General features: G+C 38.3%; 1 protein-coding gene across 1 annotated transcript; it reads left to right on the top strand.

Moving 5' to 3' along the window:
* Positions 1–273: 273 nt before the first annotated feature.
* Positions 274–14,959, top strand: LOC310633395 (cationic amino acid transporter 2-like; the record flags this gene model as incomplete). The annotated part of the gene is made up of 9 exons (XM_083351102.1): positions 274–1,362; positions 2,172–2,327; positions 3,490–3,658; positions 4,074–4,210; positions 5,643–5,865; positions 6,888–7,024; positions 7,487–7,589; positions 8,111–8,253; positions 14,901–14,959. Exons 1-9 carry the CDS (start codon positions 987–989, stop codon positions 14,957–14,959), a joined length of 1,503 nt encoding a protein of 500 aa, XP_083207228.1. The 5' UTR covers positions 274–986.
* Between the last annotated feature and the right edge of the window lie 82 nt (positions 14,960–15,041).

Raw genomic sequence — 15,041 nt, 5'->3', positions numbered from 1 at the left:
CATTGGGTGGGCATGGCTGTGGTGGTAACGGTAGACTGGGTGGGACTAAAAAGTTCAATCAATCACTTCCAACTTTGCGAGATCTTTTTTTCCCCCCGCGAGAAATTGAAATTGATTGATTGAACCTTTTTGCACATGGCGGCAGAGGCCTAAACTGAAAAGGTTTTATAAAACCCAGCTGAAGGCCTAGGACCAGGGCGACGGGGCGCGTGGCCACAGAGAGGGCGTGCCATAAGTTCGTCACCATGGGACTATGCTGTAGCTGCTCTACAAAAAACTTGTACAATCTCACGGGATTTGCATCAGAATGGAACTGGCTCTAAAGCCCTATATGGACCACCCTCGGGCTAACTGAATATGGTGTTTGTATTTTTTCATCAAGAGATTTTTTTTTATTTTAATCCCATTTATATCCCATTTATATATTTATTTTCTGCACAGCCCTCCAAATTAGCTTTTTCCAAGGTTCGTTCACCTGAATCAACATATGACGTGCATTAAAATGATTAAGGAAATATCGTTTGCAAAGTATACCAGAATAAGCTTTTATGTAGTAGTATATACCGGTAATTGTTTCAGGCTATTGGGTTTTGTTTCCATTTGCTTGTCCGTGCGTCTAACTGCAGTTTGTAAGGTAACGATTTTCATGTAAAACATTTATCAGTTTCTGATTCTTTTCCTTGTTAATATGCATTCCTCCAGTCCTCGAGCTAGCAAAACAGTATGCTTTAAAAAAAAATTAAAATAAAAAAGCGACATGCAAAAGTAAAATGCATTGAATACTGAAGAAAAAGACAAAAAATAAAAAAAAGATTCTTAAGATAAATATAAATAACTTATGAATTAGCTCAATTGTTGAGTTTATCAGCAAATCTGGACCATATGCTGCCATTATGTGTCATCAGGATGACTATGATAGCCTTCTTTAAATATCTGAAAGTATATCACACATAGAAGAAAAACTGGATCTTCTCTTTCTGTTTCAGATGCCAGTCCGGAGTTCCATGATCTCCCTCTTTCAGATGATTTCTCGTCGGAAAATAATAACTGCCAATGGCTACAGAGAATCACACCTGCATCGCTGCCTTAATCTCCTGGATTTAGTAGCCTTTGGTGTGGGCAGTACTCTAGGTGCAGGGGTGTATGTCTTAGCAGGGGAAGTAGCCAAGAATACCTCAGGACCTAGCATTATCATTTCCTTTTTGATTGCTGCTATGGTATCCATTTTGGCAGGATTTTGTTATGCTGAATTTGGAGCCCGGGTGCCTCTAACAGGATCAGCATATCTCTACAGCTACATCACAGTTGGAGAGCTATGTGCATTCGTCACGGGGTGGAACCTGCTATTGTCCTATGTAATTGGTATTATCGTGGCTTGGGCCTCTCCATTCTAGTAGTGTGTTAGATTTCAATTATATCAGAGCTTTGGGCCTAAGAAAAGATAGCCAGACAGTGCTTAAGTAGATGTGAATTTCTAGAGAGAATGGGTTAAATATTATAGCCCATTTAGTTTCCAAACCCCATATCTTTGGGCTACCCTGGGAAAGGCCTCTTTTAAAAATGCTGTAGAATCTAAAGATCCTCTGCCATGCAGCGTAGACTAGGCAAGGGGAACGCTAGTGTAATTCAGCCCATGAGGTTTCTTTATTGGCCTGTGAATGCTAAGAGGCACAAAGCCAATTCACTGTACAGTTCCTATTTCAAGGTATTTTAAATGCACTGAAGTGTTAGCTTTGCAGTAAGCCCCCTTCTGATTGTTGTGTGTGTGCATGCAATTCAGGGCCTGTGTGAAATAGACGAATTGGACTCTGCATCTTAGGTTGTATATGAGTGAGATAATAAAAGTGATGGAATAAGTTTGTTTATTTATTCAATTTCTAAGCCAATTTCAAGTCATATACTAAACTTTTATCTTAGGCTGTCTCTGGACCTGCAACTCCTTCCTCTTCCTCCTTCTTCCTCTTCCTCTTCTTTCTCCTCTTCTTCCTCTTCTTCTTTTGGTTCCTCCTCCCTCCTCCTCCTCCCCCCCCCAATTACCAACATCTTCTTGTGCAATGTAGATGTGTGTTCATAGAAGAGATGATTGGACTGCAAAATATGATGCTTTTAAAGTTTGGTATTCTCTGCCTGATATTTGACAATATTTGGTTTACCTGGTCTGTTCTCTATAGGAGCCTCCAGTATAGCCAGAGCATGGAGTGCTACTTTTGATCAAATTTTGGGTGAAAACCTGGGGAATGTTTTCAACATACATCTGGCCACGAGCATCCCAGGCCTGGCTGAATATCCAGATATCTTTGCTGTTTGCCTCATTTTCCTGGTTACAGGTATGTTTGCATGATTGTTTCTCAATCTTGTAACTATTAGAAACCAACCCCATATCAAAGTAACCATTTTCTAGAAGCAAACAAATTTATCTTACTATGCCCTTTGTTCATCTCCAGCAGACTCAAATGATGGTATCAAAATCTCAGTTACACTGTCCCAACCCTGCAGTTGCCACTCACAACTCACTAGATTTACCGTTTACTATACCTGCTAGCATGCCATGTGTTCTCAGGGCAAGGAATGGTTTTGTTCAATATGTGCATGGATATGAATTTTGGGTGTTAAATTCCAACTGATTGGGAGGAATAGGGTTTGAAAAGGCTGCAAGAAGACATTGGCAGTTGCTAAGTACTAAAGTACTAAATAAAAGTTTGTTATTTGCTTTCCAAATCTACCCCTACGTACTGTAGAAACTAAAAAAAAATGAGCTGCTGATGACTTTCTCGTAGCTATCTTCCTAGACACGTTTCATGTAACAATATTAGCATGCTTGCTTTATTTCAGAATAGACCAGGTTCCATTTGGGTTATACGGACTGCTTTCAGAACTTCAGAAACCTTTCACAGCATTTATGGGAGGTGCTGAAGATTGGCACTGAAGATATCTGACATGGAAAACCTGCATTCTGATCTGTAGTCCCTTAGCACCTACACAACCTATTACTATGTTATTTGGAGTGCTTGACGTAGCCCCATCCTTTAAGATTGTAATGAACCCTAACCCAGAGATATTTAGGTCTCCCACTCTCCTTGGGTTCTAGAAGTTCCTAAGATTTGGCTTGGATTCTAGGCCTGGGGGCTGCTGAATGTTTGCATATTGGGGAGTATTGTTTTGGTCTGGTTAGTTTAATGTTTTTTTAACATTATATATTAGACTTATTTTATGGCGCTCAGAAACTTCTTGCTGTGAGGTGGCATTCACAAATCCAATAAATAAAATAATGCAGGAAATATCCCTGGCTGGTTCTTTTGGCAGTTATATGTTACAAGCTATTTAGAATCAGAAACTGTACTCTCAGTTAGTAAAGGGAGCTTGTTCAACACCATATCCAGATATTCTTGACATACGTTTTCACATTGTGCCATATGCAATTCATAAGTATAGTACCTAACAACAATAAGATCTTGGCACAAATCCTCTTCTGCCTTCTTTGTTCCACAGGCCTCCTCTCCATGGGTATAAAAGAATCTACCACAGTGAATAAAGTCTTTACAACCATTAATGTGGTCATCCTTGTCTTCATAACAATTAGTGGGTTATTCAAAGGAGACCTGAAAAATTGGACATTAAGTGAAGACGATCTGCGAAGGCTGATTGACAGTAACCTTAGGTAAGAAACTAGTTTCATCAGTGCTCAAGTAAAAAACCAACAAATGTCCACAAAAATATGTTTTCAAAAGATTCAGTATCAGTTTACAAAAAAAGAAAAAGCTTTAAGTATGTGAATGTTTTCTGCAAGGTACCATAATCCTGATATTTCTGTTTATTGTTAGAGGAATAGCTAGAATTTATTTCATTTGTGAGCTGAGCTGCCCTTTCGCTAGAGAAATCAGGAACTTTACTTTTCCCAGTATAACATTCCTTCTATACCCCACAGCACTCTTAATTGATTTTAGTAGTTAAATTCACCAAGATCATCCCGGAAGAACAACACTTCTTTAAAATACTTTCTTTCCAATTAGTTCAAATATACCCATTCAGCATTTTCTCAGATTGATTGATTTAATGTGGTTTTTTCTTCAAAGTAACCAATCTGTGGTTGGCAATGACACCTGGAAATATGGAACTGGAGGGTTCATGCCATATGGCTTTTCAGGCACTCTGGCTGGAGCTGCTACATGCTTCTATGCTTTTGTTGGATTTGATTGCATTGCAACTACAGGTAAGAACAATGCCAGATTAAGGCCAATTGATGTCCTACACACAGTGGCAGGATTCATATATGTGAACAACCTGTTCTTTGTGTGGATGCTGCTTCTGGAAGTCAATTCTGGGCCTGGGCAACAAAAAATTTGCTACCGGTTCTGCCAAACTGGTGTGAACTGGCTGAATACCACCACTGCCTACACCTGGCCCAAGAGTGATGTCCCTTGACCCTTCCAGGTCTCAACAAGAGCTGAAAAATAGAGCATGGCAGTTAAAAAGTTAAAGGCACGATACCGGGGGAGGGGTTATCCCCTTCCCTTGGTGCCAGAAGCATATACTTATTTTGTTTAATGGTTAATCCATGGATAGGTAAAGAGTATAGGTAAAGGTAAAGGTTAGTCGTTTCCAAATCTAGGGGCTGGTGCTCATCTCCATTTCAAAGCCGAAGAGCCAGCGCTTGTCCGAGGACGTCTCTGTGGTCATGTGGCCGGCATGACTAGACGCCAAAGGCGCATGGAACGCTGTTACCTTCCCACCGTAGTGGTCCCTATTTTTCTACTTGCATTTTTACATGCTTTCGAACTGCTAGGTTGGCAGAAGCTGGGATGAGTAACAGGCGGTCACTCTGTTACGCGGCACTCGGGATTTGACCCGCCAAACTGCCGACCTTCTGATCGACAAGCTCAGTGTCCTAACCCACTGAGAAATATGCCATTTCTGTAGCAGTGCCTACCTTTTGGAATGAGCAGTGCCCCCCCCCCCGGATTTGGATGGCCACCACTCTGCTGTTGTTTAGATGAGCTGTGACGACCCAGGCCTTTGGCGAGGAAGAGTGAAACCCCTTACTTCATTGAGCATGCTTTTTTTTTCTTTTCTTTTTTACGTTTTATTGGAATTTATTTGTTTAATTGTTGTGAGCCAGCCAGAGATGTTGAGAGTTGGGCAGCATACAAATTTAATAAATTATTATTATAAAAATTGACGTGAATTCAAGAAGAGATATAGGTGCTTTTAAAGGTATCCTATGTTCTGTGGTTCTCCTAAGAGGAAAATGGAAAATACTCTACATTTTTGGTGTCTGAAATAAGATAGACAATACCTTATCAGAATGGAGTCAGCCCATGAAATCTGGTCATCTAGAGATGGAATCACTCGCCCTGCCCCAGGAGATAGACCTTTTTCAAAGCTCTTCCCCTTAGAGGCATTTATGTCCCTTACTCAATAAGTCTAGAAGTATCTTAAAGCCATATTATTTCAATGTGCTCCCAGTCCCAGTGAGTGACTGCACAGTGGTACCTAGTAGTAGATGAATTCCTTTGGGTTTTTATTTCTCTATCATAATTTGGTTTCATATCTGTGCACAATTCATACAATCATTAAATAAATAATCAGAAGTGTGAAAGTGTATATTACAAAGTGATTTTCGGGTTCTCATCTGTATTTAACAGGTGAAGAAGTGAAGGATCCTCATAAATCTATCCCCCTAGGAATCGTTTTCTCACTTCTCATCTGTTTCCTGATATATTTTGGTGTTTCTGCTGCCCTGACCCTCATGATGCCCTATCACCTTTTGGATCCACTAAGCCCATTGCCAGTGGCCTTTGAATATGTTGGATGGAGACCAGCCAAGTATGCTGTTGCCGTGGGGTCACTCTGTGCCCTTACAACCAGGTAGAGCTACTTCGTATCCTTATGTTTTAAGAACATAACAACAGCCATCTTGTGTAGGATTTTCTAACTATAGCCATACAGATATGTCCAAGACCGTGACAAAGGCAGGAAGGCAACATGTCACACAAGGTTGACTCGCTAACCATTGATTTTAAAGGTTCTGAAACTTGGGTTCCATTTAACTGTCATTAATAAGCTCTGGTAGATCAGTGCTCAGTAAATTTATATGTGGCAATCACTATATTTTGGGATAGCAAATTCTGTAAATGAATGAATGATACATTTTATGAGCATGTCTTTCCATCTGATTATCTTGAGTCTACAGCCATTCCTTATAATTCACTGATTTTGATTTTTTTAGACAAAATACAGTAATTGATTATTGTTAATTTTACTAGGCTTCTCTGCTGCTTCAGTAGAAAGTGACTTGGAGCAGTTTACATTCAGAACAGGATTAAAACAAAAAATAACAATGAAACAAAAGAGGGCAAATACTGTACATCAGGGGTCTTCAAACTTGGCCCTTTTATGACTTGTGGACTTCAACTCCCAGAATTCCTCAGCCAGCAAAGCTGGCTGAGGAATTCTGGGAGTTCAAGTCCACAAGTCATAAAAGGGCCAAGTTTGAAGACCCCTGCTGTACATAATACATTTTAGCCTGTCCATCCTTTATGTGATTGGCTTTTTAGTGGACCCGCTTTGCTCACTGTAAGAACGAATCACTGTAGGTATATGTGTCTCAGGTATGTCAAGTACACGTTGCAGATTATTTTAGTTATAATCAGGTATGGCATATTGGAGGTTAAAGTCCAATGATTTCCTGACCTAAAACATTGTTTTGTCATCAAGCTCTATGGAGGTATATCATTCTCAAAATATCAATTCCATGATTCACATTTCTCCTGAAGCTGTAGATTTTTCCCTCTTGCAAATTCTATTCCAATGCATGTAATGCAGATTGCCACTGGAAACAAGAGTTATTAGCATGGATATTTTACTCTTTTCTTGGGGTTCTTTTTCAGCTTGTTGGGCTCTATGTTCCCAATGCCACGGATTTTATTTGCAATGGCCAGGGATGGACTTCTCTTTCATGTTTTAGCCAGAGTGAACAGCCAACAAAATCCAGTTATTTCAACTTTGGTATCTGGAGCAGTTTCAGGTAAGCCTAGATATTGTTTTTTCTGGAAAAAATAATGATAAAGATAAATATTCCTTGAGTTGAACTTGACCCTTGTTGAATCATGGCTAGGGCTGTCCATACTTTGAAAACAGTTTAGAGATGCTGTTGACCCTTTCTTAAGTTGACTCCCTAAAATAGTGCCTTTTATTACAGTCTCACTCAAAAATCCGAAAGTTGGGTGCTTTACTGAATGAATAGCAGAGAGGTGCTGACCTCACATGAGGTCCAGAGTACACCGAGTTATTTTCAAAGTACACTCCCTGTTCACACAAAAATCCTCCCATACCTCATTTCTAACTCAAGGGACTGAAACCATGACGAGCATTTACAAGAGCTGTTTCAACAAAGTATTAGACATCTTGTCCTTATACAGATGTCTATAAGAACAGAAAATATCCAACTGATTTTGCTTGCAGTAGGCACCCTTTTCTGTTTTCACAGCACTGCTGGCTGTCCTTTTTGATCTGAAGATCTTGGTTAATGTGATGTCTATTGGAACACTGCTGGCCTACACTTTAGTTGCTGTCTCCATTCTACTTCTCAGGTAATAAGCTGCACTTGTAACTATTGGTACCAAATGAGAATACTGAAAACGTAGATATGATTGTCAATATTCCAGATATTCTTATAGTTCTTTGAATTTAGAATGACTCAATATTAGAAGAATGCTAATGATATATTATCATGTAATATATTATTTTTCATATTCAGTTAATTTCCATAAACAGCATTGATGCTCCTGGAGCATTGTTCCTGGAGCATAGGATCATTACTCCCATGGAGATTTTTTTTGCAGTTTCATATTTCTGCATCTCCCTTTCCCTGTCTACCCAACTGTCTTGTTCTTACATTGGAAATTTTAATGAAGAATTTGAATCAGAATCTGAAACCACAAAAACTAAGCTGTCGTTTGCTCATAGGTCTCCATTGCCACCCTTAGCCTTCTTAATTTTCTGACAACGACTTTATTTGCAATGGTTCTGACATATTTTTAACATCGCCTGGAGATGCCAGTTCCATCAGAAATAAGACACCATTGATTTTTTTTGTTAAATGCTTTTGCAGGTACCAACCTGATCCTGGTTCTCCAGACCCAATAGAAAAGACAACTGTAAGCAGAATGGCTTGGATAGACCTCCTAATACACCCTGATACAATTCCGTCCCATCACTCTTCCAGACTGGTGGCATACACAGTGCTTATTCTTGGTGAGTGTTGGGCACATTTAGAATTCTGAGAGCATGCTTTTGGTCTCTTCAGAAAATGGCTGTCGTGGAGAAAGGCTTACCTAATTAAAATAGTGGGCATTCATTAGATAGATTGCTAATTGGTTGCTTTCTATCACCACCTCTAGCCCTTCAGGATATAATGTTCTTTTCTTTTCTTTAAATTAGCAGCCACTATTTATTTTATTTTATTATTTTATTTTATTTTATTTTATTATTTTATTTTATTTTATTTTATTTTATTTTATTATTTTATTTTATTTTATTTTATTATTTTATTTTATTTTATTATTTTATTTTATTATTTTATTTTTATTTTATTTTTTTATTTTTATTTTTATTTTACTTTATTTTATTTTATTTTATTATTTTCTAATGATGCCTATGGGAATCCTGGAGCCATTTTTATCAATAAAAGAACATTATTATTTTTTTAAATTCCATTTATATCCTGCCCTTCTCCGAAGACTCAGGGCGGCTTACAAGCTTAGCAGTAGCCTTCATTCTATGTATATGCCTGCTTTATTAGGGCTTTCACACCCCTCCCAAGCGGCATTATTACAAAGTCAGCTTAATTGCCCCCAACAATCTGGGTCCTCATTTTACCTACCTCGGAAGGATGGAAGGCTGAGTCAACCTTGAGCCTGGTGGGATGCGAACCTGCACTAATTGCAGGCAGCTGGTGTTACTTAAGGAGGCATTAGCCCACTGCTCCACCAAGGCTCTTATTAGAGATTTTGTTTTGAAGATAGCCAGCTTTTTCCTCCCCCTCCTCCCAATTGTTTTGTTAAAATAATCTTTAAAATTTTAAGTAATAGGGAGCCTGAAATGTCCATGAGCATATTCATGGGTTCAATTGAATAATCAAGACAGCTAACGTCTAAAATATAAAATACCAAATAGAAAAATAAGGAAACACAGGTTAAAAAAGCACTAAACTTATTAAGAATCAATATGAGAAGAGAAAGAGATGTCCCTTGACTATTCTTCTAAAGGCAAAGAAAGTTGGTCCAATATAATTCCTGAAATTGGAACAACATAGGGGAATATTATTTTTTGTATAGAAAATAACAAAGACATCTTGAAATATTTTCAAAATGTTACCACCAAAGCATTCAAATAGTTTTATAACAGGTTTCTGAATATAGTTAAGCATTAAAATGTTTGAAAGTTAAGATCAGTGTGTGGAAAAGTTTGCAGATTTATAATTTAATCACATACATTATAATGTTCCCCTTAGAAAGCTAACTGTTATAGTTTGCACCATTTATACAGTAGATATGCTTTTTAAATTAAAACATAATCATGGTGTGAACTCCTTTTGCCAAATCCAACCAGCTTAAAAGCAAAAAGCTCTCTCAGACTACAAGCAGTTATTTTAAGATAATAAAAATCTGATCACTAGCATCCTATCTAGTCTAGATTTCATTTTGTTCATCTTCATTTAGCCCTTGACCAACCATAATATCCTTGGGCATCATTATCTCTGAGCTTGTTTTTCACTGAACACATAAAAATTAGATAAGAAAGGTATTGCATCAAATAAATGCATAAATGCAGATTAAATATTACAGCCATCAATTGGAGTAGAAAGAACCAGATCATATGTGTACTGAACAACATTCAAAACGGCTCTATAACCCTAGAAAAAAGGCATAACTAACTAATGATTTACACCAGCTTTACTAGTTCCTAAAGGGTTTTAGGTTAAACAGTCATGTCAATCTGTCTTGAGCTTTTCCATTGCATGTAAAGGGATGGTCTGGTCTTGTATGAGGAAAATGTGCCTGTCCCCTGCATGCTTTTCACGGATCATGTTCTATTCAGCTTTTTTCATCTGTGTTATGTGCGTGCTGACCTCCACAAGATGGCCATGTTTGACATCTGGAACTCTGTGGTGTATTGTCTGCCTTTTTTCCAACTTGCTGGGGATTCTACTGGCATCTCTGGTCATCTGGAGACAGCCTCAAAGTCAGAAAAAAGTAGATTTCATGGTAAGCAGCAAAATGCTTGGTTAGCAAGCCAAATATGTGCATGAGGTATGAACATTGGGCAGCCATCCATTCATTAACTGAAGTAATCTTTGCATCTACAAATGAAGCAAATTTCTTTAATTTTTGTTGTTCCCATTACCAATCTATCATGTCCTTATTTCAAATCACTACTGTCACTTCACTCTAAACCAATGGATGACAAAGCTAACAAGTTTTACGCACCCTAACATGCTCCAATGGCAGAATGGAGCAAAAACAAAACAAAACACTTTGACACTGTTAACACCTAACAGGACCTTAACCGTGTTTCATTTGTTGGACTGGAAACAAAATGAAGATGCCTTCATGGAGATAGGCTAAAAAGAAAAACGTATTTCATGGGTAGGTTAAGTTTGTTAATGCTGAGATTAGGTCCAGATGGATGGAATCTTCTGAAGTCGAGCTACGTACATAGACAACTGTGAAGGGGAGGCCTAATAACTGTTTCTTTGTAGTCTGTTCTGTTTCTCTAATTTTGTTTTTCGAATCAAAGTGTACATTTTTTAAATGAAGCTGCTCTTCTTTTTTTGTTCTTCTCATGATTCAAAGCTGTTCTACACTTCCAGTAGTTTAGCATTTACTCAATGATTTGAAGAATCATCTCCCCACGGTGATAGTGTTGGTGTTAAGAACTGGGGTGGAGTGATAGTGATGATGGCATGTTGTTTAGGAGTTCTGTAATTTGAAATAAGGACAGGATAAGATGGGAGTTCTGTAATCACCTCTACAATATGCAGATTTTCATGAGGAATGCTGACCCCCTAGTAGAATGCTTGGCTTTCTCCTTAGAGGTGTTCCTGTTCTGGCTCAATTCTGATACTTTAATTAATTAATTAATTAATTACTTTAATTAATTAGTTGTTTTTTCTTTATAATGACTCAGAAAAAATATAATACTGTAAGTTCTTTTTAATCTAACTTGATCCTGATGATTTTATGGGTGTGTCCATGTACTGTAGTTTTCCTGACAAAATACAAGTGATTTACCATTGCCTTAGTCCAGGATCATTTTTTTTTATTCCCAGTCCTGTTTTTTCCTGGATGTGCCCTATTAAAGTACTGTTTGTCCTGCTGTATTTGGCTTAATCATTTAGCTCCTAATGATTAAAAGGACAAGAAGTAGAAAAGGGAACTTATCATAGGAGGTGATACTTTTTTTGTTTTTGAGGGGAAAACCAGGGAAAATTTCTAGGGTGAAATTTTTTGTTTTTAGTTGCGAAGTGGTGTCTGACCCATCGCAACCCCATGAACAACATTCCTCCAGGCCTTCCTGTCCTCTACCAGTGAGTCCTCCCTTCTCATTAGGTGGCCAAAGTATTTGAATTTGAACTTCAGGATCTGGCCTTCTAAAGAGCAGTCATGGTTGATCTCCTCTAGGACTGACCAGTTTGATCACCTTGCAGTCCAAGAGACTCGCAGGAGTCTTCTCCAGCACCATAGTTCAAAGGCCTCAATTCTTTGGCGCTCAGCCCTTTCTTATGGTCCAGATTTCACAGCCATACATTACAACTGGGAAAACCATGGCGTTGACTATTTGCACTTTTGTTGGCTGGATGATGTGTCTACTTTTTAGTATGCTGTCTAGATTTGCCATAGCTTTCCTCCCCAGGAACAAGAGTCTTTTAATTTCTTGGCTGCAGTCCCCATCTGTGGTGATTTTGGAGCCCAGGAAAATAAAATCTGTCACTACCTCCATTACCTCCCCATCTATTTGCCAGGAATTGAGAGGGGCGGATGCCATTTTCTTAATGTTGAATTTCAAGCCCACTTTTGCACTCTCCTTCACCCGCATCAAGAGGCTCTTCAGTTCCTCTTCACTTTCTGCCATTAGAGTGGTATCATCTGCATATCTTAGGTAGGGTGAAATAGTTAACTGTAAAAATGTATGCATCTATTTATTTCATTAAAATTTACCAATCCCCCCTGGGAAAAAAGATCTGATTTTTTGTGGGTTGCATAGATTTTAAGAAATACATTGGATATTTTAAGTCTTAAAACCACCCTCTCACCCTGTAGAAAAAGATCAGACAATTTTAACTTCGCCCATTTTGGAAGAGTCTAGGAATCCCAAAAGGAATGTTGGTGTATTATATGAGGCCTATAGAAAGCCACACTTATATTAAAGTCTAATGCCTAAATATCTGTATTAATTTAGGTACCATGCCTGCCATTCCTACCTATCATCAGTATCTTAGTCAATAGTTTCCTGATGGCCCAGCTGAGCTATGAGACCTGGGTTCTGTTCTCAGTATGGTTGCTTATTGGTAAGTTTAGAGATGTACTCAATAGGCTTCAAATCAATAAGTCATGATTTGTCCATCTGTTTCCCTTGAATACCTGATAAGGCAAAGTTCTTGATTATTATCTCACTAAAATTACTAAATTCTAATTATGGCTTATTCTTTAACAGAAGAAAGGATTATAGAACAAGGGAGGTCAATTCTGAGACACTTTCTCAAATCCCATTGCAAGACTATTGTCTTGGTTGCAGTGCTTTCTGCTTCTCAAGGCTACAAAGAGCTAGTTGACGGTGGAGTCAGTTAACCAGATGGGTGGTTGATTCTCCTTCATTGGATGTGTCCAAATGGAGGCTAATCTGCCATTTGTCTGACATGGTTGAATGTGAATTTCTGCATTGAGCAGGGAGATGGATTCTATTGTTTAAATGACTTCTCCCTATGCTGTGTGTTTTTTTTGTTTTGGTTCTGGGGCTATAGAGCAGTTTAAAATTTAAATTAAAACATTGGTTAATGCATCTGACTGGGGTATCACCGATGCTTTTCAATGAAATCTGTTTGCACACCATCAGAACAATGAGACACACAGGCCATCAAATCCAAATTATATACAACTTATAAAATTAAGGATTCTACCAGCCCAAAGCACCAGAGGAAAGGCAGTTTATTAACTTATTATGCTGTTACGGTTTGGGTTGAGGTTTTGATTTAGTGAGTTGTGAACCATTGTTTAACCATGGTTTACTAGACAAACCACATCTGGCTAGAATTGAAAGTAAACAAGGCACATTTTGGCTTACTACTATGTGCAATTTTTGTTAATTGTATGACTCAGGGATGAGGTATTAAATTTGATAACCTTGATAACAAGCATTTTACTTACATAGACTACATTACCCTAAATGTTATTTTATATGGGTGTTTGTGATGGGGTTATTCTATTTATTTTACATTTTGAAAGGAAAAGAATGATATTGCTATCCAATGTATTGCAGGTTTTCTCATTTACTTTGGCTATGGAATTTGTCACAGCACAGAGAGCAAGAAGAACAAAGATTCATCTTTAGAGAAAACAACTCATTTAATAAACAGCCCAGATTCAAATGTCACTTTTAAAAAATGACTTTAAGGAAACCATGGCATGGAATGGTTTATTTCATTTACTTCTATTTCTCAATAGGTAACAGAAATGAAAGCCAGTTTGGTGTAGAGGTTAAAGCATTAGACTGGTAACTTGAAGTCCATGAATTTTAGTCCCACCTTAAGCACAAATCTCAAGTCTTTGTAACTTTAAGAAAATCCTTTTCTCTCTCAACTCTAGGAAGGAGGCAAGGGCAAACCACTTCCAAGACAAAAACAGAAAATGTTGCCACAGATCACAGTTCCTAGAAGGCTCCACACATATTTGCACCACTTAGGTGACCCTGATGACACAGATAAGCCTCCAGGTAGCATTAACGATTCACTAAAAGAATGCAAATCAATAGCAGTCTGCAAGGAGTATAAATCTTTCCATTCCCCACCATCCAATCAGAGCTGAAGAAGCTTCTTGGATGAGAAGTGAAACATCTTCAGAGAAAAAGCAAGAAAGTCCAGTTGCTTTGTGAAAAAAGCATCTTTGGAATAACTATGACTTGGATGACTGAGAAACTCCATAGACATTTAACCTTAATAGCTTTTGTGGCAAGATTGGTATCAGGAAAGAGAGAAGCTCAGTCCAACGTGGAGCTAAGGGTGCCTTTGGGCTGCCTCTGCAGTGGACTGGGGCTGAGGCTCATAAGGATCTATGTTTTAAAAAATGAGGCTTAAATCCATTAGTCAGCCTCTGGGCTTGTTTGCTTAAGTCCTGTGAATCCTCAAATTTATTTATTTATTTTATTTAATCCCATTTATATCCTGCCCTTCTCCGAAGACTCAGGGTGGCTTACAATTTAAAGCACAAACCAATGTGCTTAGCAATAGCCTTCATTCTATGTATATGCCTGCTTATTAGGGCTTCCCCCCCCCAAGCAGGAGGCTGAGAAAATAATGGCTAGGAAATAAAGAGAACCTTAGTGGGAAACAAAAATAAAGAAAATCAACAGAACGACACGACATAGCCAGTTGGATATCTGGGTGCAAAATTCTGGCATGGAAAATAGAAAACGAAAATTCAGTATCCCATGATGATGTCATTAGGGTAAAAAGAAAACAGCTGTAGAAACAACAGAAGCAAGGTAACAACCGAAATGACAGAAATGTTTGTGCCAAACAGGGTAAAGGGGAACCAGATGTACAAAAATCTCAAATACAGTATATTTCATAAGCGAGGTGATTGCAAGCGGTGTTGAAACCAATGACTCCACTCTTGCTCCGTCAGGTCTAGCAAGCCTGCAGGAATCCTTGCCTGAACCTATTAACAGGCCTTTCAGATTCTGAGGTTTACCCAACCCTGTCCCAAGCAGAGGCATGTTTTTAACATATAGAATCAGAGCGCTGATCTTCACATGTCAGATAGGGC

Source organism: Vipera ursinii, assembly GCF_947247035.1.
Source record: "Vipera ursinii genome assembly, chromosome: 2".
In the NCBI taxonomy this organism is placed as follows: Eukaryota; Metazoa; Chordata; class Lepidosauria; order Squamata; family Viperidae; genus Vipera; species Vipera ursinii.
This window is presented reverse-complemented; position numbering and strand designations above follow the sequence as displayed.